The sequence below is a fragment of the Chaetodon trifascialis genome, chromosome 9, assembly GCF_039877785.1.
Source record: "Chaetodon trifascialis isolate fChaTrf1 chromosome 9, fChaTrf1.hap1, whole genome shotgun sequence".
Classification (NCBI taxonomy): Eukaryota; Metazoa; Chordata; class Actinopteri; order Chaetodontiformes; family Chaetodontidae; genus Chaetodon; species Chaetodon trifascialis.
Window position 1 is genome coordinate 17,439,486 of NC_092064.1, and position 26,751 is coordinate 17,466,236.

At 41.2% G+C, this 26,751-nt stretch overlaps 3 protein-coding genes across 3 annotated transcripts; 1 reads left to right on the plus strand and 2 right to left on the minus strand.

Annotated features, from left to right (window-relative positions):
• Nucleotides 1-59: 59 nt before the first annotated feature.
• On the minus strand, nucleotides 60-3,217 carry chchd2 (coiled-coil-helix-coiled-coil-helix domain containing 2). Its single transcript, XM_070970897.1, has 4 exons — nucleotides 3,061-3,217; nucleotides 1,762-2,020; nucleotides 899-1,064; nucleotides 60-468 (listed from the first exon to the last, which is right to left on the minus strand). Exons 1-4 carry the CDS (start codon nucleotides 3,108-3,110, stop codon nucleotides 458-460), a joined length of 486 nt encoding a protein of 161 aa, XP_070826998.1. The 5' UTR covers nucleotides 3,111-3,217; the 3' UTR covers nucleotides 60-457.
• Nucleotides 3,218-3,671: 454 nt separating this feature from the next.
• LOC139336705 (protein FAM98B) lies at nucleotides 3,672-6,803 on the minus strand. The gene is made up of 8 exons (XM_070970896.1): nucleotides 6,637-6,803; nucleotides 6,285-6,391; nucleotides 5,645-5,770; nucleotides 5,252-5,499; nucleotides 5,079-5,159; nucleotides 4,872-4,988; nucleotides 4,100-4,246; nucleotides 3,672-4,017 (listed from the first exon to the last, which is right to left on the minus strand). The coding sequence occupies exons 1-8, from the start codon at nucleotides 6,678-6,680 to the stop codon at nucleotides 3,853-3,855; spliced, it is 1,035 nt and encodes a 344-aa protein (XP_070826997.1). The 5' UTR covers nucleotides 6,681-6,803; the 3' UTR covers nucleotides 3,672-3,852.
• Nucleotides 6,804-10,364: 3,561 nt separating this feature from the next.
• On the plus strand, nucleotides 10,365-25,250 carry LOC139335854 (BICD family-like cargo adapter 1). Its single transcript, XM_070969633.1, has 10 exons — nucleotides 10,365-10,767; nucleotides 12,512-12,727; nucleotides 17,972-18,091; nucleotides 18,941-19,087; nucleotides 19,578-19,760; nucleotides 21,490-21,654; nucleotides 22,393-22,470; nucleotides 23,005-23,117; nucleotides 23,295-23,415; nucleotides 24,451-25,250. The coding sequence occupies exons 1-10, from the start codon at nucleotides 10,522-10,524 to the stop codon at nucleotides 24,694-24,696; spliced, it is 1,635 nt and encodes a 544-aa protein (XP_070825734.1). The 5' UTR covers nucleotides 10,365-10,521; the 3' UTR covers nucleotides 24,697-25,250.
• The last annotated feature ends 1,501 nt before the right edge of the window (nucleotides 25,251-26,751 follow it).

Consider the following 26,751-nt stretch of genomic DNA (forward strand, 5'->3'; position numbering starts at 1 on the left):
TAATAGTACAATGGTCTGTCTGAACAGACAGCGAAATGAACAGTCACACATTACACTGCTTTTATGATTCAAGTGCTTTATTATTTTTAAACTTCAACTTGCTGCAGACTGTGTACATCCATAATCCAGAGGGTGGAAGCTGGTGGATTTACAAGTTATCATAATTATTGGTGGTTGTATTTATATGGGAGGAACTTTAAATTAAAAGCACTGAAGCTACTGAAAAACAACTGAAATCAAAGCATGCAACACAACATATAAACATTATTTATAAGACTATTATTACAAACTCTGCAGCTGTCCTGAGAAATGAATATGATGATGCTGTCTGATGATAATCAGCTGTCAAAATAAAAGCACGTTTATTGATCTCTTGTGAATTACACCCTCTCAGTATCCATATGGTTGCTCATTTCAGTTTCTGTGCCTTCCTAATTGTCCAGGTTTGGTCTCAGTCTCATGACAGACCTGCAGAGAAAATAAAAGTTTAATTAGACAAGTTGCATAGTCCCAATCATTTCTATACTGATTATGAATTGATTGAAGCTGGTTACAGGAGGCATTCAGAAAGCCTTTATAGCTACTCCTCCTAAGGGCCACATTTAGTACTGCAACATATTGCATCAGAACCATAACATGGATAGTGCAAAGTCATTGGCTATGATGTCTGGATGCAAAGCCTGTTAAATTAAGTACAAAAAATAAATCAAACAACAAGACTGCAGAGACCACTGTTTGATCTTACATAAAATAAGAACAAGGACATAACTTTAACTATGTTTGTCTTTCAAAACCAAAAAAATCACATTAGTCATCCAACACTGCACTGTTGCACTATAAATCCCAGTGTAATCTAATTCCATACAAATGACCAGACAGCATTACACTTTTCACTCACCGTTTGCAAACCTGCACTGTTTGAGCACCTCACTGAAGCCCTCACAGAGTTTGAAGTCGCTTTGGTTTTGGGCACAATCAATGAACTGTTTAAGCTCATAGGAGCAGGCCTGCTGCTCTTGCTGAGGGGCCTGCTGCTGGTACATGGGCTGACCCTGGTACGGCTCCTGAAAGATACAATAAAAGCAAGTTCCTGTACCTGATGGAGAACAACTGCAGGTTGCACCTAAAACTGAGTTTTGTCTGCATAACCATAAACAATCAAGTTGTAACACAATGACATGTTCTACTACAAGAAAAGTTTGACACATGGCTAAGCTTTACACATTTTACCTGAAAGATGTTTTTTCATTAAGGATATACAAGCAGTCTACAATAGACTAGGTTAACTGCTTACATGTTAGATTTGTTTTATCAGCAAACCTGTTGCACCATCTCCACAAATTCTTTTTCTTCCTTCACAACTATGTTTTTTTTCCCGAACATGGCTCATTTAATCTGGTTGCCAGTGTACACATAATAAAACCACCAACAAAACACGACTAAAGGCAAAGTGTAATAAAGGTATGAAATAAATCTCTCATAAAGCAGCACTAACTCAAATTAGAGGATGATACACTATAGTTGAAATAATCCTGGTATTGCTTTAAACTTGTGATTGTTCACTATATTCATATATCGCATGGACTGATCTGTGGATTACAGAAAATGTGACGTTCGTTTCATCATTACTTTTCCTCCCCCACTAAAAGCTTAACACACACAGACAACCTGTTTTTTGTTTCTGATGTCCTATTTGTCAGACACACTAATCTGCCCTAAAGCTATTCCAGTCCCATGAACAGCTAAACACTATTTATTTACCTGGTATGTGACGTCAGGCCTGGCAGGCTCAGAATGTCCTCCACTGAAGGCTCCAGTCATGGCATGGCCAATGGTGTGTCCTACTGCAGAGCCCACTGCCACGCCAGCGGCGGTAGTTGCCATCTGGGCAAACATACCGGGCTGTCTGGGTGCTGCAGCTGGGGCACCCACAGCAGATGGAGGAGCCTGCATTGGAGCCGGGGCATGGGAGGGAGGAGGTGCAGCCCTGGCCATAGGTGGTGGTGATGGTGGTGCCCGGCTGTATAGAAAAAGTTTTTTTAAAAGTGTAATCAACAACCAACACTACATGTATGTACTGGGATCAGTTTTCAAAAATAGCTTGTATTCTTACTTCTTTTCTCAAGACTAAAGTATGATTCTGTCAACTGCTAATGCAAAGATTCAAGAAGGCAAAAATATCAAGTGTTGAGAAAAGAGGGCAAAGGCAAGTTAAACAAGCTATCTGTCTTTAGACCTTAATCAAGACAAATGTTTGACAACAGGAAACCTCTGAGCTTAAGAGATATATGACACACACATATAAGGACTAGACGAATTTTACACAAAAACTATTCAAAGAGTGGTAAATAGTGATAAAACAATCAGTGCTATAGCAAGTCAGTGTGAAAACTATGTGGCACTGGTGCAAAGTGTCACTTGAGGTCATGGATATGAGGTTTCCTCTGGGCAGGTTGGCATAAGAGCTAGTGATACTGGCAAAATCATATTACAACATGCTGGACCCCGTATGTACGATACTTAATCTAAATTAGATGTGGATAATGTGGTCTAGTATCAGAGAAATACTAAAATGGGGATATGCTGATGAGTTAAGGGGCATTCGCTGCTCCTGTAACACAATCAGAACACATAAATTCAGATATATTTCAATCAATTTAGCTGCAGACTAGTTTGATGTAATCCGACAAGGTTTAAAAATGTTTAATTTTGGCGTTGTGATGCCATTAAACATGTAAAGTTACAGTCTCTTTATGCAGATTAGATAATGTGACCTTCACTACTTAAATCAACAACTTTAGAGCAAACACCCTTTTCCTACGAAAGGAAGACATTGAGATGTACAAATCTAATCATTATTAGTTCTATCGTTGGCTGTTAATCATAAATAAAAGCCTTTCCAAAATCCGGTTAGCATATGCTACGTAACTAGGTGCCTAGTTTGCTTGCGGCTACATTAGCCTAACGTTAAAAACTAGCTACCAGCTACATTAGCCTAACGTTACACACCATGCTGAAAACTATCAACAAATGGCGTTAAATATGAAATGTTAACGTTACCTGGCTGGAGGAGCCATCCTGGATGTCCGGCTTCTACTTCCTCTTGGCATTTTTATACTAATAGTATATTAGTGAGTTTGCCGGCTGATAAAACTCAAGTGACGATTTCACCACACTCGCTCGCAGATATAATGTTCTGACCTTCCACTAATCCGGAACTTTCTATGTGTTACATCATTTGTCTCTCGGGTAACTTCCGGTATCACGAGGACGCTTGCGTCAGGTACAGGTAAGTTTATGTTGTGTAACTTATTGATTAAATTCACGTTATCCACATTGACCTAAGTGACATTTTATTGTTAACTGCGCATTATGCGAGCTATAGCAACGTATTTTAACTGGCAAAACCACTAACGTTGTTCCATGCGTTGTTCCTGAAATGACAGTACTATAATAATAATAATAATAATAATAATAATAATAATAATAATAATAATGATAAGTATTTTGTGTGAAACAACGGTCTGCCTGACATTTCTGTTTAATAGGTTTATTCTTGAGTAAACGAACCAATAAATGAATGTGCAAAGCCAAAAATTATTTTACTGTTCTGTTCTTACATAACAACAAAAATATCTGGTCATATACCAGTACATTATAGCAATGACATGTTTGTTTTTTTTAAATTTACAGTCAGCTATGTCTATGGACAACTAATACACACATTTACAACCTTAAAATTATATCATATGTAGCATTCCACATCCATATTTTATTTCAAAATAAGGATTTAAGTAAAGAAAAATCAACTTATTTTTCAAATCAAGCAGTTAAGCCAAAGACGAGGACATGTTACTCTTTTTTCCCTTTCTTCTTTTTATCTGGAAATTTACGTCGTTGATGGTGTCCACCTCCTCGTCCTGAATGGCCTCTCGCTCTTCGACTTTCCCACGTTGGCATAGGTGGCTCAATTTCCCCTGGTCGTCCTCCTCTGTCTGGTACGCTGCCCATCAACGTCTAGGGAAAAATCAGAAACCATCAACTGGCGATATCTTCATTCACAATAACAGGCATGGTTTATAACTATTTACGGCCGTACCTTGTAGATGGAGGTGCTTGTTCCGGCCTTGATTGGTTTAATGATGGACTGATCCTCCCTGGCAGCAATCAGAAGAGATGGGGACACTCGGGAGGAGCTGGCGAGGGATGAAAGAGGAGGCACTGAGGCCAGAGCTTGACTGCGCTCCTGCAAATAGAAGACTGACTCAGCTGGGATGTTTGTGGTTAACATGATGCACAGTGATGTTCCTGTTGTGTCCCCAGATCACCTGCTGCAGCAAGAGATATATTTTACAACAGCTGAAACGAGTGGTGAAGACGTCAGATGACGGAAAAGTAGCAATCAGCCATTACTTACTGAAATATTTGAAAAAAACTTCAACTACATAAAACTAAACACTATCTGGACAGATTGCTGTGACATTTTGTCCAGACGCCACATGAGGACAAAATTTCAATCTGTCCCAGTAAGAAGGTATGTAGTTTATGACTACATACCTTCAAAACTAATGACATTCCCATCGGCCTTAGCTGTTTATATTTAGTGCTAATCAGCAAATATTAGCATGCTAACTTACTAAACTAAGGACTTAATGTTGTTCTTTAACTGGTCATAGTTTGTTTCTCCCTGGCAAGAAGCACAACTCATCTGACACTGAGTCTATAATAGCTGTCAAATGCTTTTTCTGATAAAAAAAAAGATGACAATGAAGACACTGAAAAAACCCAACTAACAACCAACTTACCCACTTTGGTCTGACTGTTCTTAAAGTGAGCGTAGTCTAACTGATGCAGTGACTCAGCTCACCTACCTTTTGATTTTCTCCCCATGCAAATGACTCCAGTGTAACCTGAAAGCGTTTGATTATCATCTGTCGCCGACACTGATAGTCCTGTGATAGAACTTGATTGATCTTTCTAACCTGCATCTGAGAAACACAGAGGACAAACAGGTTGAAGGGGTCCTGTTAGAGTTACACATGAAGGTTAATAAGCTGGCATCAGGCTTGGCAACATACCCACTGCTCCGCGCTGAGGCTGGTGTTAAGCAGCGGGTTTGTCATGTCTCCACTTGGTAAACGAGCAAGCCTCGACTCCACCTGTATTAAAATAACATGCAAAATCCTATCAGTGCTTCTCAGTTGGCAGTCATGACTTATACATGGCCCAGTCTCTTTTCTATCAGACTTACCTCACTCAACACATCTGTAAATTGAGAAGAGGCGTCCATGTCAAGGGCGTGCAGCAGTAATATCCATTCTGCCTGCATCTCTGCCTTCCTTTGGTCTTCATCATCATCTTCATATTCTTCAGTGAATTCACCGCTGTGATCTTGAACTCGCTGCTCTTTTTCAGACTCCTCTTGTGTTGTTTTCTCCTCAGAATGCAACTCTTTGTGCTTGATTATGTGAGCTGCTTGCAATTCTGATACAAGGAACTCTAAAGGATTGAACAAGACTTTTAAGATGATCCACCCCTCATTTAAAAAGCTGGGCAGGAAATGCACAAATCCATGGGCGCTTCAATCATCTGTTATTACCTTAAACACAACTCTACAACAGAACCCACTCCTATCATTTCTCACCAGTGACTTTGTTGAGGATGGACGGCCCGAGCACCTCTGAGGTCAGCACAGCGAGGGGAGAGAACATGTTTGAGAGTAAAGCTCTCAGTTCTCCCACCAACAAGAGGTCACCTGTCCTGTTTGAGTCTAAAAAGAAAGGAGAGACAATTGCACAATTGAATTAGGACAACATGTAATAAGCAGCAAGTTCAGAAGAATACTGTTAATAAAATACTACAACCGTTCTGTACAGTACTGCTCTTGTCCACAAGAACGCAGTCGCAAGTTTTTTTGTCAGCTCTGAAATGTCCCACACTGGGGACACAATTTTTGTTTATTTTAGGTGCTCATGTAAACACTGACAAAAAATATTAGCAGCTGATACATCACTCAGACTTTTTAGATTCACAAATCTCTGAATTGATTTTAAAATCCTTTATCAGTTAGGCTGCAACTTGTTGGGGTTTTTACTTTTTTTTTTTGGACAGTAAATGTATAGACAGCAGTTTACCATTTTTACTGGGCATCTTTGGCATGAAAAGGACCAAAATAACTAACACCCCTGCATATTATTCTACTAATAAAAAGGGCGGAATGTGCTGTAGTTTCCTGTATCAAACACGGTAGAGAAACACAGCACACACAGCTCGATGAGAAACACCTTGCAGCTCTGGACAGACAGTCCTCAGCTCTGCTCTCAGCCAGGTGAGCAGCGGACAAGGAAGTTCATCACATCTGCACCGTGTGAGGCACGAGCCGCCCGGGTACCTGAACAGGAAGTAAACACGACAGGTGAGATTACCTGCCGCAGCTCGGTAATCGTCCTCATATGCGAGAAAATCCTGAATATTGATACTAAATTATAAATTTAGCTACATGCTGACAATTACGTGCTTATAAGTCACAGTTAGCTAACTTACAGCTCACATTAGCTTTAAACAGGCTGGTGTAATAAATGAACGTAGATGACTACGCAGTAAACAACAAAGTTACGCCTGTTAAACGTTGCTCACCCTAAAGCTTTAATGGCTGAAACTGTTCCTACACTCCTCTCCATTGTTACTGCAATGGCGAACAACCAGTACACATAGCGTGTATTTGTTGCAGTACATCAGTACGAATCAACTACAAGTTCAAGTCTGTTTTCAAACAGCGCTTCCTCTTTTTACAGTGAAAGGTCAAGCACACACCGCCACCTGCTGGCCGGAGTGTGTACGTCTTTATATAACAGGACCCGAGGTGGAAGAAGTACTCAGGCCTTGTACTTAGGTAAAAGTAGCAAAACCACCGTGTAGAAATACTTTGTTACAAGTGAAAGTCATGCATTCACATTTTTTACTTAGTTAAAGTTCAAAAGTATCGGAATAAAAGTACTGAACAAAACTTTACAAGAAATAATTCAATCAACAGTGAGCTATAAAATAAATGCAAGAAAAAAGTAAATATAATTTTAACTAATTAACTAAATTACAAAACTAAACTAAACAATTAATGTGGAAAATGTATCTGAATATTAAAAAAAAATGGGCTTCCTACTATATGCTGTACATTCATCTGTTTTAACGAAAGAAAGAAAAAATTGTGAACAAAATAATTAAACATTCTTATAAACTAAAAAACACACATAGAAAATATTTACTAAAAAATGGTTATAATTCAAATTAGCAGATGTTTACATAATCTGAAGCCATTTCTATATTTTAGATGTACATGTTGGTAAAGTAATAATAGTAATTCACTGAATTCATACAGCACTTTTCCAAGGAAAGATACAAAGTGCTTCACATTGTTGAACGACAATTAAAGCGTATTATGGAAAAGTACCCATAAATAATGTAAAAATAATAATTAAACAGAAAAGACATGCTGGAAAAAAGAACTGTGTGCTGACATTAATAAAAAGTTTTTTAAGATAGATTTTAAGGACTGATTTCAAAGATGTCACTGATTCTGCTAGAAGGCAATTTAATTTTAAAAACTGAACGTAATGTGTATGTGATGGTAAATGTCCTCTTCACTTCCCTCTTAATGCCTCTCTATTGTCACTCTTGCATCCTTGTCTTGACTGATAAGAAACCTCCTCTCTTGATTAAAAGACAAATATGTGATACTGATACATATGTCTCACACTGTCTTTACTGTCACGTTACTCACTCTTACTCACTCAAAACTCTCCTTGAGGGAACAAATCAGTCTTGTTGAAGAATAGTGATGTATTTTACATTTTGTCCACCAGGGGCCACTAGAGGTCTGTGATGGACCATGTTATTATTTTTAATTTGATAACTCAGCAGTAATATCAACCCAAAAACATCAGATATAATACTAAAACACTGACAGGGACCATTTCACTGCACATTGTGTACTTCTGAATGAATACTTTTACTTTGATACTAAAATTACATACTTTTACTGAATTAAGGTTTTGAATGCAGGACTTTTAGGGGTGGACATAGGATGGATTTGGGGCCTTACACAAACCATAGACCATCCCTGAATCCCAGCACTCACCCCTTTCAATCTGTATTGTCTAGTCAGAGCTACTTAAGTCCAATACCTCAACATGAACACTGAAGGTGATCTTTCCTGACTAAGAAAATCATGAAATATTGTGGCTCTGCTACTGCATTCTCCTCATCTTCATTATGATCAGCACCTGTAATATTTATGTGCCCTTTACTGTGAGCATAATTCCACACACTCAGCACTCTCAGCACCATCCCGGTTCTTGCTGATGCAGGCAGTGCAGCTAAAGTTTACTGTCAGCCCTTGATTCTTTGATTTAAAACATAAACCAGGCTTTTATGTTTGTCGGGCCTGCTTCAGTGGCTCCGAATCAATTTTTTCACACCTCCTGCAGAACCTCTTACAGCAGACAACCTTGAATTTAAGTGGAACCATCGCTGTGGGAGTGAGGTGGGAAAGTGTTCTGTGGTCTAAAGGTGTCATTTTTATTGTAGTAAGTGTTGAAAACAGTTGATATCTATGTTTTAGAGTCTTGCATAATGTCTGATAAGACATGACTGCGTGCACACATGCTTGGGCAGACAAGCACACGAGCTTTGTCTGAATGTGTTGCTGTGGTTGACTCTGAGAGGTTGCCCCTCCTCTGCGTGCACATGTGCCTGTTAGACTTCACAGCAGGCGGTATGTTCGTCACGCTTACGGCACAAGCCCCTCCATCAGCAGCCCATAAACTGAACGGGAACAATGAAGACAGTGGCAGTGTGCATCAATACTTCTGCGTTTGCTTGGTCCCTGCTGCCATATGTACAGAAGCTGTGCCCCCCACCCGACAACAAAAGCCTCGCCATGCGTCACGATGCTTCGTCTTTATTCCCCTGACACTACGCCCTGCTCCATGAACTCTGACCTCTGGCAAGCGGCCAGACAAAGCAGGCAGACACTCCCCTCTGCTCCTGATCGTGCACTGTGGACTTGCTGGGCACTTGTTGACTGGACTGATGAGGATTAAGAGCCACTCACAGTTATACTCACTGTCATACTTCAGAATATCACGTAGGTCTGAGTGACTTTTTCTGGCATCCAGAACATCTTTTGCTTGTTACGTGTGCATTGTCCAAAATTAAAAACATTAATTTTAGTGGAGTGTTTTGTACAATGAAAAAGGGTTGGTTGAGTCGGAGTGGGTGATAAAGTTCTCCATCATGGCCATATGAGATTTTGTCACATGATAATATATATCATTATGCCACACATTTTCTGGAAATCCATTGAGAACCTATTGACGGATAAAATATCTGTGAATCCAGCAAATTAAATAGTGAAATCAATGAAACAGTTTAACCATCAGAGATCGACTTTAAACAAATTCACATCATGTCACTGTACATGCCGTCTAATTGCCTGCACCTGATGTCAACTGGTAACAAAACAGGCGCACTTTGTCACATAAGCTGTAAAATGACTGCATGCAGGGGATATGCAGGGTGTTTTGAAATACAGAGTGAAATAATGTGTTTTGTTATTTTGTATTGGGGTGAAAATGAAAACCAAGCTGCATCATAACAAACAAGCATACAAGCAAAATACCTGCATGCTTGTGTGGATTAATGTGATACAGAAATACACAAAAATCTAGTTATCTGTTCTTTGCACTCTGCACCTTTGCTCCTGTATTCTTGCTCACAGTAACAGACTTCTATAAACACTATGTTCTTTTGATTAAATTTTCTATCTTACACTTTCCTTTCCATTATAATTGTTTATGTTGACCTCTCTTTGCTCAGCTCGTCGTCCTTGTACTCTTCTGCATGTCTACTTCTACCTTCAGATTCCTCGCATGCACTTATTAAGAAAAGCCGATTCTGATTTTGTGCTGCACAGACTGATTCATAGAGGGACAGAAGCAGCTGGAGAAGATTTTGAGCCTCATCTATTCTAAAAACTGGAAAATTAGACTCCCACATGCAGTGTAGCACAGCAGTCCGATGTTAAATTGTTACATGTTTCTTTATTTTGTATTTTTTGATACCAGAGAGGTGTTAATTCATTGCTATGGTCATTTCTGTCGCTCTGGTCTATGATGATGTGTGGATCCAGCAGTATTGATTAACAGGCCTTTGTGCTGTCTGAGTGTCACTGTGCCTGAACCTTGGATGACGACAGGTGTCAGCAGGTATTGATAGTGGGATGGTAACAGTTGCTCAGGTGACTGAAGGAAACTCCCCCTGCAGACAGACAGACAGACAGACAGACAGACAGACAGTCATCTGCAGCTGACAGACGGAGCAGCCTGATCACAGCGTGCAAACCTTCAGCCTCACGACGCTCAGTGATGGAAGTTACCCTCACATCCATGCCACGATTTCAGCCCGCTTTTGCGTCTTTCCTTTAAAAACACGTCTTACTCTGGAGGTTTGGGTGCACTCTCGGTCATGGATCGGCTGGATGAATGGAGCCTCAAGTCCAAAAACCTGGACCTGGACGAGGACTTCTACTTCGACTACGGAGCGGAGGAAATAACAGATTATCAAGACCCCGGCGAACTTGTGGCTGCTTTGAAACAAAAGGAGGAAGAGGTTATTTTGGCAGCCCAGCTGGGAAACGCATTGCTCCTGGAAAACCGTCAGCTGAAAGATCAGAGCGACAAACTTCATGAGCAGTACGCAGACAAGCTGGAGGTAAGACCATCCATCTTTTATTATACGGCGGAGCGCGCATTGTGTTTGAATACAAGGTGTTGGTGAAGCTGTGAAACACGCTTTAAAAAGCTTTCACCACTCATTTTCTCTTCATGTTTGAAGTGGGCGGGAGAAATGAAAATGCAGTTTCCTTCTTTTCAGCCACAGACATGTAAACTCTATAATAACGCGTTAAAACTATCAGCCTGCATTAAACTGAAGAGCAACACTGGGAACAAACTTAATCCAGCAGAGAAAATATGACTTGCACGCCAATTTGTCATTTTTCTTAAAGAAAGTATCACAGATAATGATTATAGATCTTTTTCATTCAGGTACATGAGGCAAATATATGACAAATACACCCAGTTGGTGGTTTCTTTATTGTTATATGTCCAAATTTCAACTTTAAACATAACAGAGAGCAAATATTTGACTCGCAATTTAAGAAAATAATGGAGGAAATGTGCGTGAATGTGTTGAGAAACAGCATGAATTATACTTTATGAAGTACACCAGACTGTACATCATTCAGCATTTACACTGTAAATCTAATGTCTATGTATTAGATATTCATAGGAAATCATTCATAATTGAAAAGGGGGGTTTAGATTGTTTCTAAAGCAGGTCTCATTCACATACTTTAAAGAGGCTGAAAAGTGTGTTCCAGGTCAAATTGCTGTTACTAAACCGCCCTCAGTGTGATCAGCTTCTGTGCTTTCTGTCTTTGATCTTGTTCCTGTGACTCAGGTGTATTTGTAGCTTCGGTCTGTAATGAAATGTTTCTCAGGAAAGCTATCTGTACTGCTTGAGAAACACCTTGGCAACCTGCAGCTGTGGAGTCAGACTTGTGCTCTAACTCCTCACGAGGCTTCACTGGTTAAACTCTTGAGATATAAGGAGAGAAATACAGTGTCCTTTTCTGTCTTTTCCATGTTTGTCTTTGTTGAGAAGCTGTTGCCTCCTGCACAGCATCACACACCTGAGTGCTTAGGACAGACTGAATAATGACCTCATTGTTTCTCTCAATGCTGATATCTCCCTCAGATGGTCAATCTTTAGCCTTATCAGATGTGATTGTGGCTTAAATGACAGAATGACTGGGGCGGACCCTGGACATTGTGATTCACTTTACAAAGTGCAATAAAGATGTGGCACGGACATTTCGTCCTAGAAACTGATTCATATATTGATAGACAGTTACACTCGTATGGAATACAAGGTTGCAAGTCATGATTATTTCACTCAGCTGATTACATGCTTGAGTAAATTGCTCTTTTGGAGATTCAATAAAAGAATATTTCATATTACATAAGACAAAGAAGAGAAAAAAATCTTTAAAACCAGACAAAATGAAACTGGGGAGTCATGCTCGAAAAATGACTCAGACTATTAATCAATTATCAACTAGCTGTAGATTAATTTTCTGTCTTGATCAACTAATAGTTTCAGCTTCAGTGGATCATATGAAAACAGGTTTAGCTGATTTTCTGGATGGCAGGATGTAAATGCTGTAAATCCTCAGTGCAACCCCAGATTCTCCATTTTTAGTCACCTTCCAGCTGTCGTACATTTCCCATCATCCTTTACAGCTCTGAATGTACATTCATATTCATTTTCAAAATGAAACATTATCATTTTAACATCCCTTTGGCAATACGGATCATTTACAGACATTATAATTTCAGTACAAATTAGCTTATGTTGACTGAATGTAATGTTGGGTCTTTCCACCCCTGTGCAGGAGCTGGAGCAGGGTAGGCATGAGCTGCGGCTGAAGCTGGAGGGCTGCCAGTCCCAGTGGGAGAGCCAGGTGGGGGAGCTGGAGAGGGATGTGAGGGAGCTGAGCAGCCAGGTGGAGCGGCTCACCCAGGCCCTCAGCGAGGCCGAGCGGGACAAGAGTCGAGCCCAGGTGGAGCACAGCGAGCACACGCAGCGACTCAGGGAGCAGCTCAACACTGTGAGTCCCACACCCGGACAGGCTGAGTGTGTGAATTTAATGTCTGCATCGCATGAGCTGAGGGGGAGAGCGGGGCTGAAAGAAAACCCCTCGGCTACGACACGCAACTGAACACCTGAGCTGTGGATCCAAAGCTGCAGGTCTGAGTAAAACTAGACACCCAGTCCACATAGTGAAACTCGATGTTCTTTGCAAAGCACTCAGGTATCAGTCTGACTCAGTCTTATCTGCATGAAGGCCAAACTCTCAGGCTGTTTATAGACTTTCTAGAGCAAAGCCATGACATGGTGCTTATTTGTACAAGGTTTGAGGGAAAAAGGAAAGTTTTTCATCTGAACAGGAGAGACATGCAGGAAGTGGAGGCTGTCAGTCAGTGGCTATGAAACAAAGTCTGAGTTGTTGGCTCCAGGAAAATGATCCTGACCAGTGTGGAGCAGAATGGAAATGATGTGTAAACAAGAGGAGGGGTGAAAGTTAGTGCCATGATTTGATTTCAGATCGAGGGCAGAGGGAGGAGAGCGTAGAAAAGACCTGGGAGATAAATGTTTGCTAACTGGAAAAGAATTCAACACAGCAGAAGAAATTAATTGATTAATAGAATATCTGAAGATATCAGAAGACTTCACCTTGGCCGGATTAATGGAATATGAGATCCTTTTGGCCGGACCCGGTTTATTCAGTGACATGGAATTAACTTTTAACAAAGCCCTTTGATACTCATATGATGTAATGGACAAAATAACTAGCAACAAATAGCTGACTCAAATCATTATCAGCCTGTTCACGTCAAATGTTTATGGTCATCATTTTCCAATCCTGAGGAACAAGTGTGCTAAGCCAGTGTACCAGTGTATCAAGCTGACGACATAATTTACAGCCTCTTATCAGTTAACAAGGAAGAGCTGATTAGATCACGCAGCTGGACAACCTTGAGTATTTTTCCAGACTAGAAAGTAGGGAATGTTTTACAAAACACGATGTGACGACGTTACGTTACACTTGACTGATTTCTTTACACAGCAGCTGCTTTGCGTTGTTTCAGAATGAACGGCAAAACTGAGCTCGCAAAGTTAAAAATGAATCCGAACATGAGTGCGAACCCTCCCATGAGTCAAGGTCCACAGACACCGGACCTATGAACGTCTTCCCCCCGCCTCTGTGGTCAGGCTGAAGGACTCACTGAAGCAAACAAATTCCCTAGAAGTTCAGGAAAAAGTCAATTTAGATAAAAGGTGGTATCTGTTAAAGGAGGAGGAAGTGGAGAAAATGTTTTATTTGGTTTCCTGGCATCAGACATGGGCAACTCTGGACTCTGTGTGGCTGTAAAAGCCAGAGAAGAGAGCGAATGTGTCCCAGAAAGAAAGCATGTGAAGAAGCTCCATGTCTGACGTGGTTAAGGCTGCGGTTGCGCCGCCGCCTGCTGTGGTGAGTTTTGTCTGTACGTCTGTGATTGTGTGCGTCTGTACAAATGCCCCCACCGTTATGGCTGGAACATCGGATTTAGTTCTGTGTGAACTGGTTGGGCCCAACCATCCCAATCCCAAATATTTAGTTTATTAACTTTGAAGACTGAGAAAAATCTGCAAATTTTCAAACACAAAATGTTACCAGATGATTTTCTGCCTGTCAAATAAGCGTTCTTGGTCTCTTTTGAGCAGGATTATAGACTTGTTGTGTCTTAAAGCTGTGGTAGGCCATCGTATTAATTCTAATTTTAATTGAAATAACTAACTGTGACCATTGCATGTCACTAACAAAGTGCACATGTGTGTTTGGTGTACATAAATACACACACATATTGTGTACATATTGCCTACTGCAGCTTTAATGTACGTAATGTAATGTATGAACTTTGAATGATTTCTGTCTCTTGTGGATTGTAAGTCAACTTATAATGGAGCTCTAGCAGGTTTCAAAAGGCTTGAAACTCCATTTCCTAATTGTGAGAGTGTAACCAGAGCATGACAGGAATCTGGAGGACAGTATCGCACAGCAGAAACCTGAGAGAGAGAAAGAATTCATCATGTTTACCAGCAGCAGCAAAGCAAAGCTCTGATGGGGGAGGAAAGATTCGCTGTGACTCCCCATCCTGGCTGCATAAAAACAATGTTGACGCATGCCAGATCGTCACATGGTTCAGCGCTGACTGTTCTGACGGTTGCAGGAAAGTCGGTGTTAAAGTTTTAGGGAGTGTTGAGCGATGTCAGGAAAAATTGGAATCTGTGAATGTTTAACGAGGAGATATATAAAATCTGATTCTGGAGAGCCAGCAGGTTATGATATTATTCACGGAAAGGAAAGATTAAAACATTTTGCTGCTTTAGTTTGAGTCTTGTGCAAGAAAATGTTCTGATTGTACTAGAAACTGGCCCATGAACACATCTGCAGGATAAGAAGTGTCAGGCTGGAACGGGAGTATGATTACTGGACGATAAGACAGAAAAGTTTGTTTCTTCTAACATATTTTGAAAGGCGAGCTCAGGACATTGGACCTGTGTCAAGTTAAATTCAGTTTCGCTCTTAATCATTTGCTTTTTTTTTCCTCATAATTTACACCAGCCACTTTCATTCAGTGTGCCACAGTCATTACTGAGTCTGAACGATGCTTCAACAAAAGAAGATTGATAGTTTGACTTTCCAAAATGAAAGTGTAACATGAGAGCCAGCAGACACTCAGGTGCCAGTTTATTAGGTAAGCTGAGCTAAGAAATAAATAAACAAATGGAAACAAATCCTATGTTCATGTAATATTCACAGTTTTAGAGAGGTGTGGATTCAACTTTATGGTGTTTTACAAGCCTTGGTGTGTAGTGCTGTCGTATTGTGTCACGTAGAGCGGAAACCATCAGTCAGTGAATTCTTGTTGGTCAACAGGTTTTGGTGATTTGGTATGTTTCTGTGTTACCACTTCACCTCCTGCTTTCCACCCAGTGTCACATGATCACCCTCCCTGGACGTGGCGTTGCTGGGACGACCGTGACGAACCCCTCACTGTAGATATCCGTTATGGTAAAAGGAGATGCCTGGATTGAGGCGAACCCCTGTGACCTCTGCTCCCTCTACAAGCATCACGCAGCTCGCAGACAAAAAGGGAAAGACAATAAACATTGAGGAGAGATATAAATCTTTCATTTGCTCCTTTGATGTTGCCCCTCATACCCCAACATCCCATCATCCCAGGGGAGAGCCGTCTTTTCTGCGCGCTCCCCGAGGGGCTCGGCTGTAGCTTGGGTAGTCAGCTGTTAGATACCTCAGTGTTTGGACTGGGGAAGGCCTGAGGCTTGGGGGGCCGTGTGAGGGGATATCATCTTTGTGTCTCTACCAAATGGAGCGTCCTCCTTCCTCTCCTGTTTTCGTGATTCTCAGTGGGTCGCTGCCTCTATTGTGGAGGGGCCCCATGTTGATGAGGCGAGACAGCAGTAATGATGACTCGCGTTCATCTTTAAGGCCCCCCCACTCCTCCTCATAGTGTGTCTGCATGCTATGTTTTGTTTTTGCCCATCAGTGCCTGCTTTACTCTTGTCACACACACACATCCCACTAATTTTAGCCATCACGCCTGCCTCACTTCCTCTGCACACTCCTACAAACACGTACACACAAGCTGTCCCCTCCGCTTCACCCCCGTGACGTCCAAGTTTACCCTCCGCCACATTGTTGTCTAATGCGGCATGATGATGTCACACACAAGACCAAGATGCCCTCTGCTCCATCTGCCGCAGAGACCGGCCTTTCATCCTGTATTATGTGGTCGTGATGGGACCTGACAGGGGCCCGCCAAACTGCTGAGTAAGGGGAACTGAGGGTCCCAGGCCAGGACTGGGGGTGTAGGGGATTTGGAGGGCGAGGGGTTGGTATGTTCACTGAGGCTTCAAACTGGCACAACAGCACTGCAAAGATCCAAAGAGAGTTTTTTAAAGTTTCCAAATCATCTTGTGTTTGAGAGAGAAGTTTTGGGAAAGACGCAGGTTTTCAGAGGAAGTGAACCAAGACAACATGAATGAGAAATCATTATTTAACAGTTAGTAAGTCATGTGGTTTGTCAATAATTGGCCGATCTCATCTGTGCTTTTGATGGATGAGCGATCACATGAGTCATGTTGCTTCTTGTTCAGGTACAGAACTGGTTTCCAGCCCTTTTGGCTTATGACCGGTTAATGGGGCCCTGTGGAATTTTATTGTAAACAGAGTTATGTTTACGTTCAGTGTTTCCCAGCAAAATGCTTTGAGTTTATCCTTGAGGCCTGACAGGCATGGTAAATGCACCTCCTTCCGCATAAAACATTGCAAAACCAACATTAAGCATTGTTTATATAGCTAGCTGGGTGGCACAGGCCTGCAGCTGAACAATGTGAAACCATCTGCAGGATTGTGCCTCGTGTTGCTGTGTGCTCTTGTATATGCATGTGATAGAAACAAATCAGTGAAAAGCTTGTAAGAGCGCTGCTCTGTGGTGCTACTAGTGGTCAAAAAGTCCACAGGGTGCCTTTCAAATGAGCCAATATCTGCTTGAGACCCCTCATCACAGGTTACATGTGTTACGTGTGCAAAAATTAGTTATTAAAAATAAACATAGCTTTGTCTCTTCCACCCCTTTGACCCCTCAGATTTTATCTTTAGACCCCATTTGGAGCTTGGGAACATATTGTAACCATTCTTCTGAATGCCGTAAAGAAAACCATCTCTCATCCTCCTTGTGCTCTGTGGCCTGCAGCATACCAAACACATGTTTAATTTCAGTCACCTAATCCCCACCTTTCAAGCAGGTACCTTATTATACTTCTTCTCCTCTGGGTCCAGATTACAGGATTTTACCTCAGAGAAACCCCCTGCTATATTTGGTTATTTTTAGATTCTAGATTGTGGTCTCATTTCTGTTGAAGCTCACGCCTCAGGCCAGCTCTGTTTTTGAGTTTCAAGTTGAGTGATACAAACATATGATTCCACGCCTCTTGGTCAGAGTTTGATTTCTGGTTGAGTGAACCGCTTGAATCCCTCTGTAACCCCCTCCTCATGTCTAAATGTGAACATAATGTGCAGAGAGGGCTGTCCTGAATTCAAAGACCACATCTCTGTGGTCTTTCACTGTGTTTGTGAATCTCATGTGTCTGTTCTCTCTCTGATGTGGATTTGTGTGTGTGTGTGTGTGTGTGTGTGTGTGTGTGTGTGTGTGTGTGTGTGTGTGTGTGTGTGTGTGTGTGTGTGTGTGTGTGTGTGTGTGTGTGTGTGTTTGTGTGTGTGTAGGCGATGGAGGTGGAGAGAGCCATGTCCAGTGAGCTGCAGGCTCTAAAACAGGAGCTCCAACAAAAAGGAAGCCACAGCAGGCCTCAGGATGACGAGCTGATCAGTGCCATGAGGGAGCAGGTAGCTACCACGCATGAAACACAAAACACACACACTCTATGCTGCATGTACCTCGAAGCGCTGAAACCAAAGCTTATCCTAAATGTAACTGCTGAAAGGATAAAATGTGAAATGTTTCCGCTCCAGAGAGCATCTCGTACTCACACAGACAGAATGACCAGAACACACTGCACCAGCGTGTGTGTCATATTCTATTCCCTGTCAAAAGTGTTTCAGCTGCTGGTTCATCTTGACGTGTTGCACACACTTCTGTTTAGTTTCATTTACGGAGGAAAGTGTTTTTTTTTAAAGTGACAGGTAACAGAAGAAACACAACAAATCTGGACAAGTAAAGAAAGCCAAGAAAAAATGTATTAAATTAAAGAAAAGAGAACATAAAGATGGGGCAGCACATTTTCACAATAAAATAGAAATTGTTTTGTCAGATTATGTTTATTTCTTTAGAAATCTTTTTAAAAATGAGACTGAGCTTCACAGAGTTTCTTGGAGATTATTGGTCCATTGGGTTGGAAATTATGAATATGCGTCATTGATTTTAACTATACAGCAAAATCTAGAACAACCAATAAAGCCAAATACAAATGCAAATACAAATACAAATACAAATACAAATACAAATACAAATACAAATACAAGTCCATATTCTGTACAGTACCAAGTGGTACTAATAAACACAGCTGGGGAGATATTGGCAAATGTTTTATGCAGCCACGCCGAAACAAAGGAACATTTCCACTTTGAACGAAGTGTCTGCTTCCTTTTTACACTACACACAAATAGCGGGAGTTAATCTGAAAAGTTTTAACTTCTTTGGCATGTTTAAGATGTGTGTTTGTGTGTGTTTTTCAGGTGCTGCGTCTCACCCAGAAGGAACAGGTGCTGGAGGAGCGTTTGAAGAGCGTGTGTCAAGAAAACACTGAGCTGAGGGCCAGTTTGGCCTCTTTACACACACGTCTGGCTCTGCATGACCAACTCAACCAGCAGCACAGCCAGCAGGTACGCATGCAGATAGGTTACATACACACCGGCAGGCACGCACAGACAAGGCAACACAAAGCAGTTCAGCGTGGTTTGGTGTATGAATGAAAGAGCCTCAGTAACAAAGGGATTTTCTGCCTGGCGGTCGGGTTTCGGCAGGATTGTGGAAAGCATTGCTAAACAATCACCTCATCCCGTCATTGTAACTTTGACCTGCAATTCTGGATTCCACTTGTGTTCGTTCAGTTTCATGTTGGCCGGACGCTGGAATCTTGCACGTCAGGATTTCTCTCGCACTCGTTAGTGGAAACGTTTACACAAGTGTTTGAGCTCTTTATAAAGCACTCATGGCCTTGGGTAAAATACCTTTTGTCTGATTGTATCTATCTCTCTCTGTTTATCATAATTTATCAGAATCTGATTATTCATAATGTTGTTTTTGTGCCTGCTGCACCTGTCTTTATATTCGTGCATTCATGCATGTGTATGCACCTCCTTGTGTTTTCAGCTTGCTGAGGCATGGCAGGAGGTGGAGGTGGCGCAGGGTCGCTCACAGCAGCTGCAGGCCCAGGTGGAGGACCTTCAGGAGGAGGTGTCCCTGCAGGCAGCCAGGAGCCACAGAGATGCCTCCCTGCTATCTGAGCTGGAGAGCAGCCTGGAGACGACAGAGCTGGCAGTCAGTAAAGAAGAGGTACTAAAGCAGCAGGACGGGAGCAGATCAGTGTGTTGCACAGAGTGAAGTTTTTTCCAACAGTAGCCTATATATCCATAGTCTGACGTAGCTTATTCTTTTTTGCCATAGAGCTCCACTGATGTACAAAAGCTATTTAAAAAACACATCTATGAGCCACACTGTTGCAGTGGGTGGTATGTCAATAAACATGACAATAAACATTTGATGTCACTTGAGTCAGAGTCAGTTGGGGCTGAAGACTACTTGTGACATTAGGAAGAAATTAGCTTTCAAAACCTCTGCAGCTGCTCTTCATGCCTGCTGCATGCTAGAAGCTATGTTAGCTGCTACCAGCATAACATATCTGAAACTCTGACCAAAATGACTGTGACGAAGTTGCATTGTGGGTTATGTAGGCGCCATGTTTTGGCAAGGTAGATGAATATGTGGAATAGAAATGACAGTAGCTTCAAATTCATCTTATAACACAGTTACTGTGAATTCTGCAGTAGTTGTGCAAAGTGAAAGCAAGACCGAGAGGTGGGAAATACTTTAAATAGTTTATCAGAACAACACAACATGCACAACCAGCCTTGACCGTGAGGCAGAGAGACTGTAAATTAAACAAACTCAGTACTGTACCCGACAGAAACAGCAGAATAGTTTAGTTTGAGCCTCGCTGCACTGACTTTACCTCCATACTGTGGGAAGCAAATGTTCTTTTTTGTGCTTGTTCCATTGTAGTTCTGCCCACAATGATTCATGTATGTTTTTTTTGGTTTTTTTTGGGGGGGGGGGTTCCTGTGATGAATGAAAACAAGAGGATTAAACAGTCTGTCCTGAAAGGCATTCACAGTGAGATAACACAGTTATGGCACCAGAGAAACATCATATGTAAGTTGAGTTTTTGGAAACATGCATGGTTGTTGTTGAGAGGCACATGCTGACAGGACACTTTGTGCAAGTTCTCCACGACTGTGTGACTTGTGTTTGACGCAAGCACATGAGAAGAAGGTGCGAAGGTCCAAATTTTCAAAGCGAAGATGCCACAAAGAAATATTAAATAAGGCTTGTTGAGGAAGTCTGAATTACGTCTGGGAGGGAAGAGGAAAACTGACTGACTGTGAAAACAGGTCTCCTAAATTCTCACTCTCTGGGTGTCTACTTTAATTGTTTTGTTCCAGCAGGAAAGTGTGATGTAGAACTGCACTCATGAGTCACTCACTACATTTCCTGTTTGTCATAGCCGCATTGTTGGAGAGTTTCCCCATTTACAGCTCTCAGTGCACATTTACACATGCGTCTGTGAAGGTGTCTAAAGACATTATATGATAATCACCTCCATCATATGAAAACAAACCTTTGTGATATCTTTGTTGAGTTATAATTAGATCAGTGGCATCATGTGACATATTTGACTCAAGGAAGTTAAATAAAGTGATGAGGTAATGCTTACGCCTCCCATTGTGTAAATACCTGATGTCAGTCAAGATGTAGTGTGCATGGAGAGACCATGTGGCTTGCTGAAAGAGGAAAGTAAATACCTTTTTTTTGACCCAGTTTATTGGCCAATGATGGGCTACTTTCTGTTAAAACAGCTGAAACATTAGCTGTTTTAATGTAGGCCAGATATACTGTAGCAGCCTCCAAGCTATACCCGTTGTGTTGGGAGAGAAACTCAACACTTCACACCCACTTTTTTGAAAGTCCTAATTAACATCAATGTCTCCTCTCCTGTTGTACTTAGATGAAGCAAGAAATGGGCTCCATCCTTCAGTTACTGCTCCCACTGACCCAGGAACTAAACGGTTCAGGGAGGTCAGAGGTCATGGATGAACAGGAGGACATGAAGGCCATGCTGCATCAGCTGAAGGGAGTGGCCCGAACCCTGGCGCAGGCATCCAGCCCTCAGGTGAGCGACAGTCAGACGGCATTAGCAAGTGGGGCAGGAGAGGAAATGCAAAACAAAAGGCTGACCTTGTTGGGTGAAATCAAAGGAGGACGGGAACATTACACTGTTGCTTTTATGTCTTCAAAGTTTTTGAATCACATATAATTATGGTATATATGTATGGTATATATATGTATATATTGTGTTCTGTGGGTGATGGATATCTCTGTTAAATACTACTAGATGTTGTTTTTGTGTGACTGCAGCACAATAGTTGCTTTTTAAACACAGATTATGTTAAAAATAGAGATTTTAAACACTTATTTTTATGTATCACTGTACAAAAAGCACAAATCAGGGGTTCAGATAGTACCCTACTCACTTATCACATTCATCAATTTATGCACAGTTAGTTATCTTCCCCCTTGTGGCTGTGAGAGGAACCTTAGTGTTGGCACACTGAACCTTGCTGAGGAACTGTGTACCCTTGTGTGTGTGTTGGGTGCCAATGAATTGTTGCAACTGATAGCTTACATGCTTTGCTGAGCCTCTATTTGCCACAAGCGAGCTCATACAATTGTTCAGTTGTGTCAGACCAGTAACAGGCGTTTATCACTGTAACTAAATATTCCTGCCCATCCCCTTCCTCTCCTCGGAGCACCATGCAAATAGGCCAAAGCCACAGAAACTCCTTTTGACGTAAATCTCAGTGAAATGCACGGCAGACACCTGATCTCCTTGTTAATGTCTCTGTCCCAGGAGCTGAATCGAGCTTTTGTCGACAGGACGGGTGATCAGTGTGGGAATCCGAGCGCAGCACAGGAGCTGAGAGATCAGGTAACCCAGTGATGAACGAACACGTCTGTCCGGGAGGAGCAGCGCCCGCAGAGGCCCATTATTTTAGGATTTGGTTGTCAGAACTGACCTTGCTGCTGTCACTGTAGTCCATCTTATGACACAGACAGATTCAGGCACCTTTGAGAGCATTTCTACTGGAGCATAATTTTCAAGTTTGATTATTTTTTAATAGTATAGTGTATGAATGAGTTTATTCAGAAATTACATCTAAGTGTCTTCAAACTGCAGCTGAACTTACATAAGTGCTAACACTGCTAAGTGCTTCATTTATATTTTCTATTTTATTACATCAGGAAAAGTCCAACATTTCAAACTTAAACGGTCCTTTTGTTAAAGTACAGAGGAATCAGGAGATAAAGAGTAAGAAAGTTCTAATTTGTACAGGGAACATTTATTATTGTCGTGACTCCTTGGAAGACAGAAACCATTTTAGTGCAACAGGAATGTCTTTATTGTTGTTTTAAAGAGATAAAACACAGCAGTCCAAACACAGTTCATTTCTGCTTCCTCCAGAACGTCCAGCTGCAGCAGGAAAATGCTGAGCTGAGGCACAAGCTGCAGAGCGCACAGGAACAGGCTGAAGTCGCCCAACAGGCCATCAGGGACCGAGATGAGGCCATAGCCAAGTGAGAAGCTCCTTTTTTTGTTATTTCAAATTCAAATTAGAAAAATCTACTTTTGTAGCACTTATCATTTCAGGTTTGTTTTATAGGAGCTCTTGACTTATTTTGCATAATTTTTTTTAGATTTTGGTTTGAAAATTCAGGAGTAAATCATTGAGAGTTTTCATCATTTCTTTGTAGGAAAAACCTGATGGAGGCCGAGTTGGTGAGAAGTAAAAATGACATGATGTCTCTGAACAACCAGTTATTAGAAGCCATCCAACGTAAACTGGAGCTGTCACAGGAGCTGGAAGCCTGGCAGGTGGGATCCCTTTTTTTGTCCATCCCATCCAGGGATACTGTATTGTCAACCATCTTAAGTGGTCTTTCATGCTGTCTCTTTGTCACAAACTGGTTTTGAATCTGTGTCTCAAATCCTTAATCAATACATACATAATTAAGATGTTTATCATATCTGATGAAAAACCCCTTTCTGAGGCATGCTGTCTGCAGTTTTAGTGATAATTTGACAAGGAAGGAGACGGATGTATCTCAGTTTGGTGCCCTCAGTGGGAGGTCAGGGACAGACGCAGCCATATCTCTCTCAGCCTTGTCACTTTGGAGGGATATAAATGGCAGGTGTCTCTGTCTATGAGTCCTTCTGCTGCTGAGTCACTATGCCAAGCCGAGCCATCTGCCGGAGGCTCTGATCTTTTGTGTTTTGATGAATATAATGCAGATAATATTTGAACCAAAACACAGATTAATTTGGAAAAACCATGTTTATTAGTATGGTTAAAATCAGTGATTGTAGAAATGAACAGGAATATTTACAAGCCATGTGCAAATCAGACAGACTGAGCAGAGAAAACAGTTCAGTCTAGATCATGAAGGCAGTGTGATTCTGCTGTTTGAGCTCCAACAATCCTTTCAGCATCAGATCAGCTGAATCTGCAGCACATTTACATTGTTACTCTGGTTTTGAAAGGTGCTATAGAAATAAAGTTTACTTTAAGAAACTGTCTGAGAGGTGAACAAAGACTGGAGATGTTACCATTGCAGTGGTGTGTTACACTGATGTATTTTTAATAGTTTTTATCCAGTATATCAGGGTTTGGCTACACAGATAATACTTGTTATTAGATTCAGTTCATTGTTGGTTGAGTTGTCCCTTAAAGACATAAAAATACATTGACTGATACGTGTTAATGTCCAAAGAAATGCATGCAGCACCAATGAACAGCAAAGAAAAAGTAGTGCTGACATGCTGTTGGCCCAACATGAGATACCAGACTCATGTCTGTGCCTGCTCCTCTGACTTCCTGCTCATTTCCTCTTCCTCCCCACCTATCCTCAGGACGACATCCAGATCATCATCAACCAGCAGCTCAGGTCCCAGCAGCAGTCGGAGCTTCCTCAGAAGAAGTCCATCTCCAACGGCATGTCCTTCTTCCGCCGACCCAGCAAGACGGCCTCCACCTGGGCACGTCAGCCCTCCTCCAACATCTCCTCCTCCTGGAGTTCAGACGCTGACCAGGACAAAAGTCAGTCCCCCTGGAGGGACTGGTTAAGACGAGGCAAAGGGGCACAGTACGGAAAATAATGGACAATGAGTTCTGCACCTTCCTCCTGAGAGCTGAGGAGAGAATGTACCAGGAGAATAGGCCAGAGTGCAGCTTCCTGAACATCAGATATGGTGAAAGAAGCCATAAAGACACTTTCAATGCAGTGATGAACAACAGAGCCACTTCAGACAAAGACTTGTCAAACAGACACTTATGTGTACACATTTCATGGAGAGGCTGAGCCTTCCAACAGTCTAAACTGTGACAACCTGGAACACTAAGATTTTCACAGAATTACATTAGAAGGTTTGTTTGAGACTGTAAATATCGTGCCTTATTTTGTAATTTCATAATATTGTGAATGTCTTTATATGGTGTACATGATAGGTGTAGATCAGCGGAGATTGTTTGTTCAGATTATTTAATGTCACTGATCAAAGAGAACGAGATGCATGGTCAGCAAATAAACGCTCAGACAGTTCATTTGCAATCATGCTGAATTTTGTCTTTACACACCAAGTCGGATGTGAGAAGTTGTATTTTTTACTGACAGTTTTGCTCAAAAGCTAAATATGTAAACCTGTTGATTGTACTGTATAAGAAACACTGTATGTTTTCATGTACACTGAGAGGAATGTTATTTTTTATATTTAGTGCAAAACAAATATGTTCTCTGAATGATGACTTGGTGTGCTTTGTGTCACACATGTATGTGTATGTGTTCTGTGACTCAGTGTTCAATATTAAAGCTGCTCAGTACAAACTGTGTTGTATCCTAAGCTGTCTGACTGACCACATCTGGAATAATTGCTGGATCATTTCAGAAAATACCAGCTTGTGTTCATTTACTTAAGGTGACCTCATTGTAGAAAAGTAGGATCATTCTTGTTACTGTTATTTTCCATCAGACTTATGATGAGAATTTGATCAGGTAAACAACAGAATAGAGAACTGAAAAATGTCCTCAATTTAGAGAGTTATGATTTATTTTCCAATATCAAAGTGCAGCACTGACACTAGGATGATCGTGTAATAAGATTGTTCACAAGTGTCTGCATTGTCCAAAGTAATTACTACAAATACTTTTGCCCTCAAAGTACGCCTTAGATATACACACATAGAAATCACAAAGCTGAAATATGTTTTTTCACATTTTGATGAAATGATTGAAAATGAACCGCACAAATTTCATTTACAGGGTTGGAATCAAATTTCAAATGCCTTACAGCATGAAAGGATCATAACATATCTGCAGCAGGCTGATAAGGTTCGGGATCAATAGTTGTGATGAAATGATTCTTTCACCGGGTGCTGAAATTTCTGCATTACAAAACCCACATTTGCTGCAGGAAAAAAGGCCTTAAATGAATTTTCCTTTGACATGCATGAATTTCAAGACACTTCCCACACAGACCAATTTCCTCTATGTCTTTCACATAACTACAAATGCTCAAAGAAGACATTATCACAGAGTGTCTATGTTAGATTCAACTACCTTATTAAATTCTTATGACATTGTGACTTCAGAGTTTGTGTGAAATGCAGGTACTAGCTGAGTCCTGAGTACTCATTCAACTGGTGATAAAGGACAGAAGCTGTGCATAATGGTATGGAGAGTGTGTTTGTTAACAGTAGGACAAAGTTGTAGGACAACCAGAGAGTTTTTTGAAGGGGTTACAACCTACAGCATATGATAATGCAAAGAAGAAAGTTATTAAAGAGGACCATATGTTAAAAGCCTGTTTGTCTTACAAAAGACAACTCCAGTACGTAAACTAAGCTTATAGGTTAGTGGGTCTTTCAGTACGTATTTGATCATTATTATTATGAGGTCATCATTACAGCTTTGAATTCAAACATTTGTTTTGTTGAGATATATATATTGATATGTATTAGTTTCTTTTTTTTCCACATAACCCACATCTCCAAATATTGACTCAATTTCAAGTCTCGTCCAAAAGCAAACTCTCAAACTACAGCTTCATAAAGCACACAGAGGACAGGGCCTCACATCAAAGCTGCAGGCACATGTACAAAACTCAGGCAGATTCAACCTAATTAGTCAGCAGGGACCCTGTCAGGGATGCTGTCTG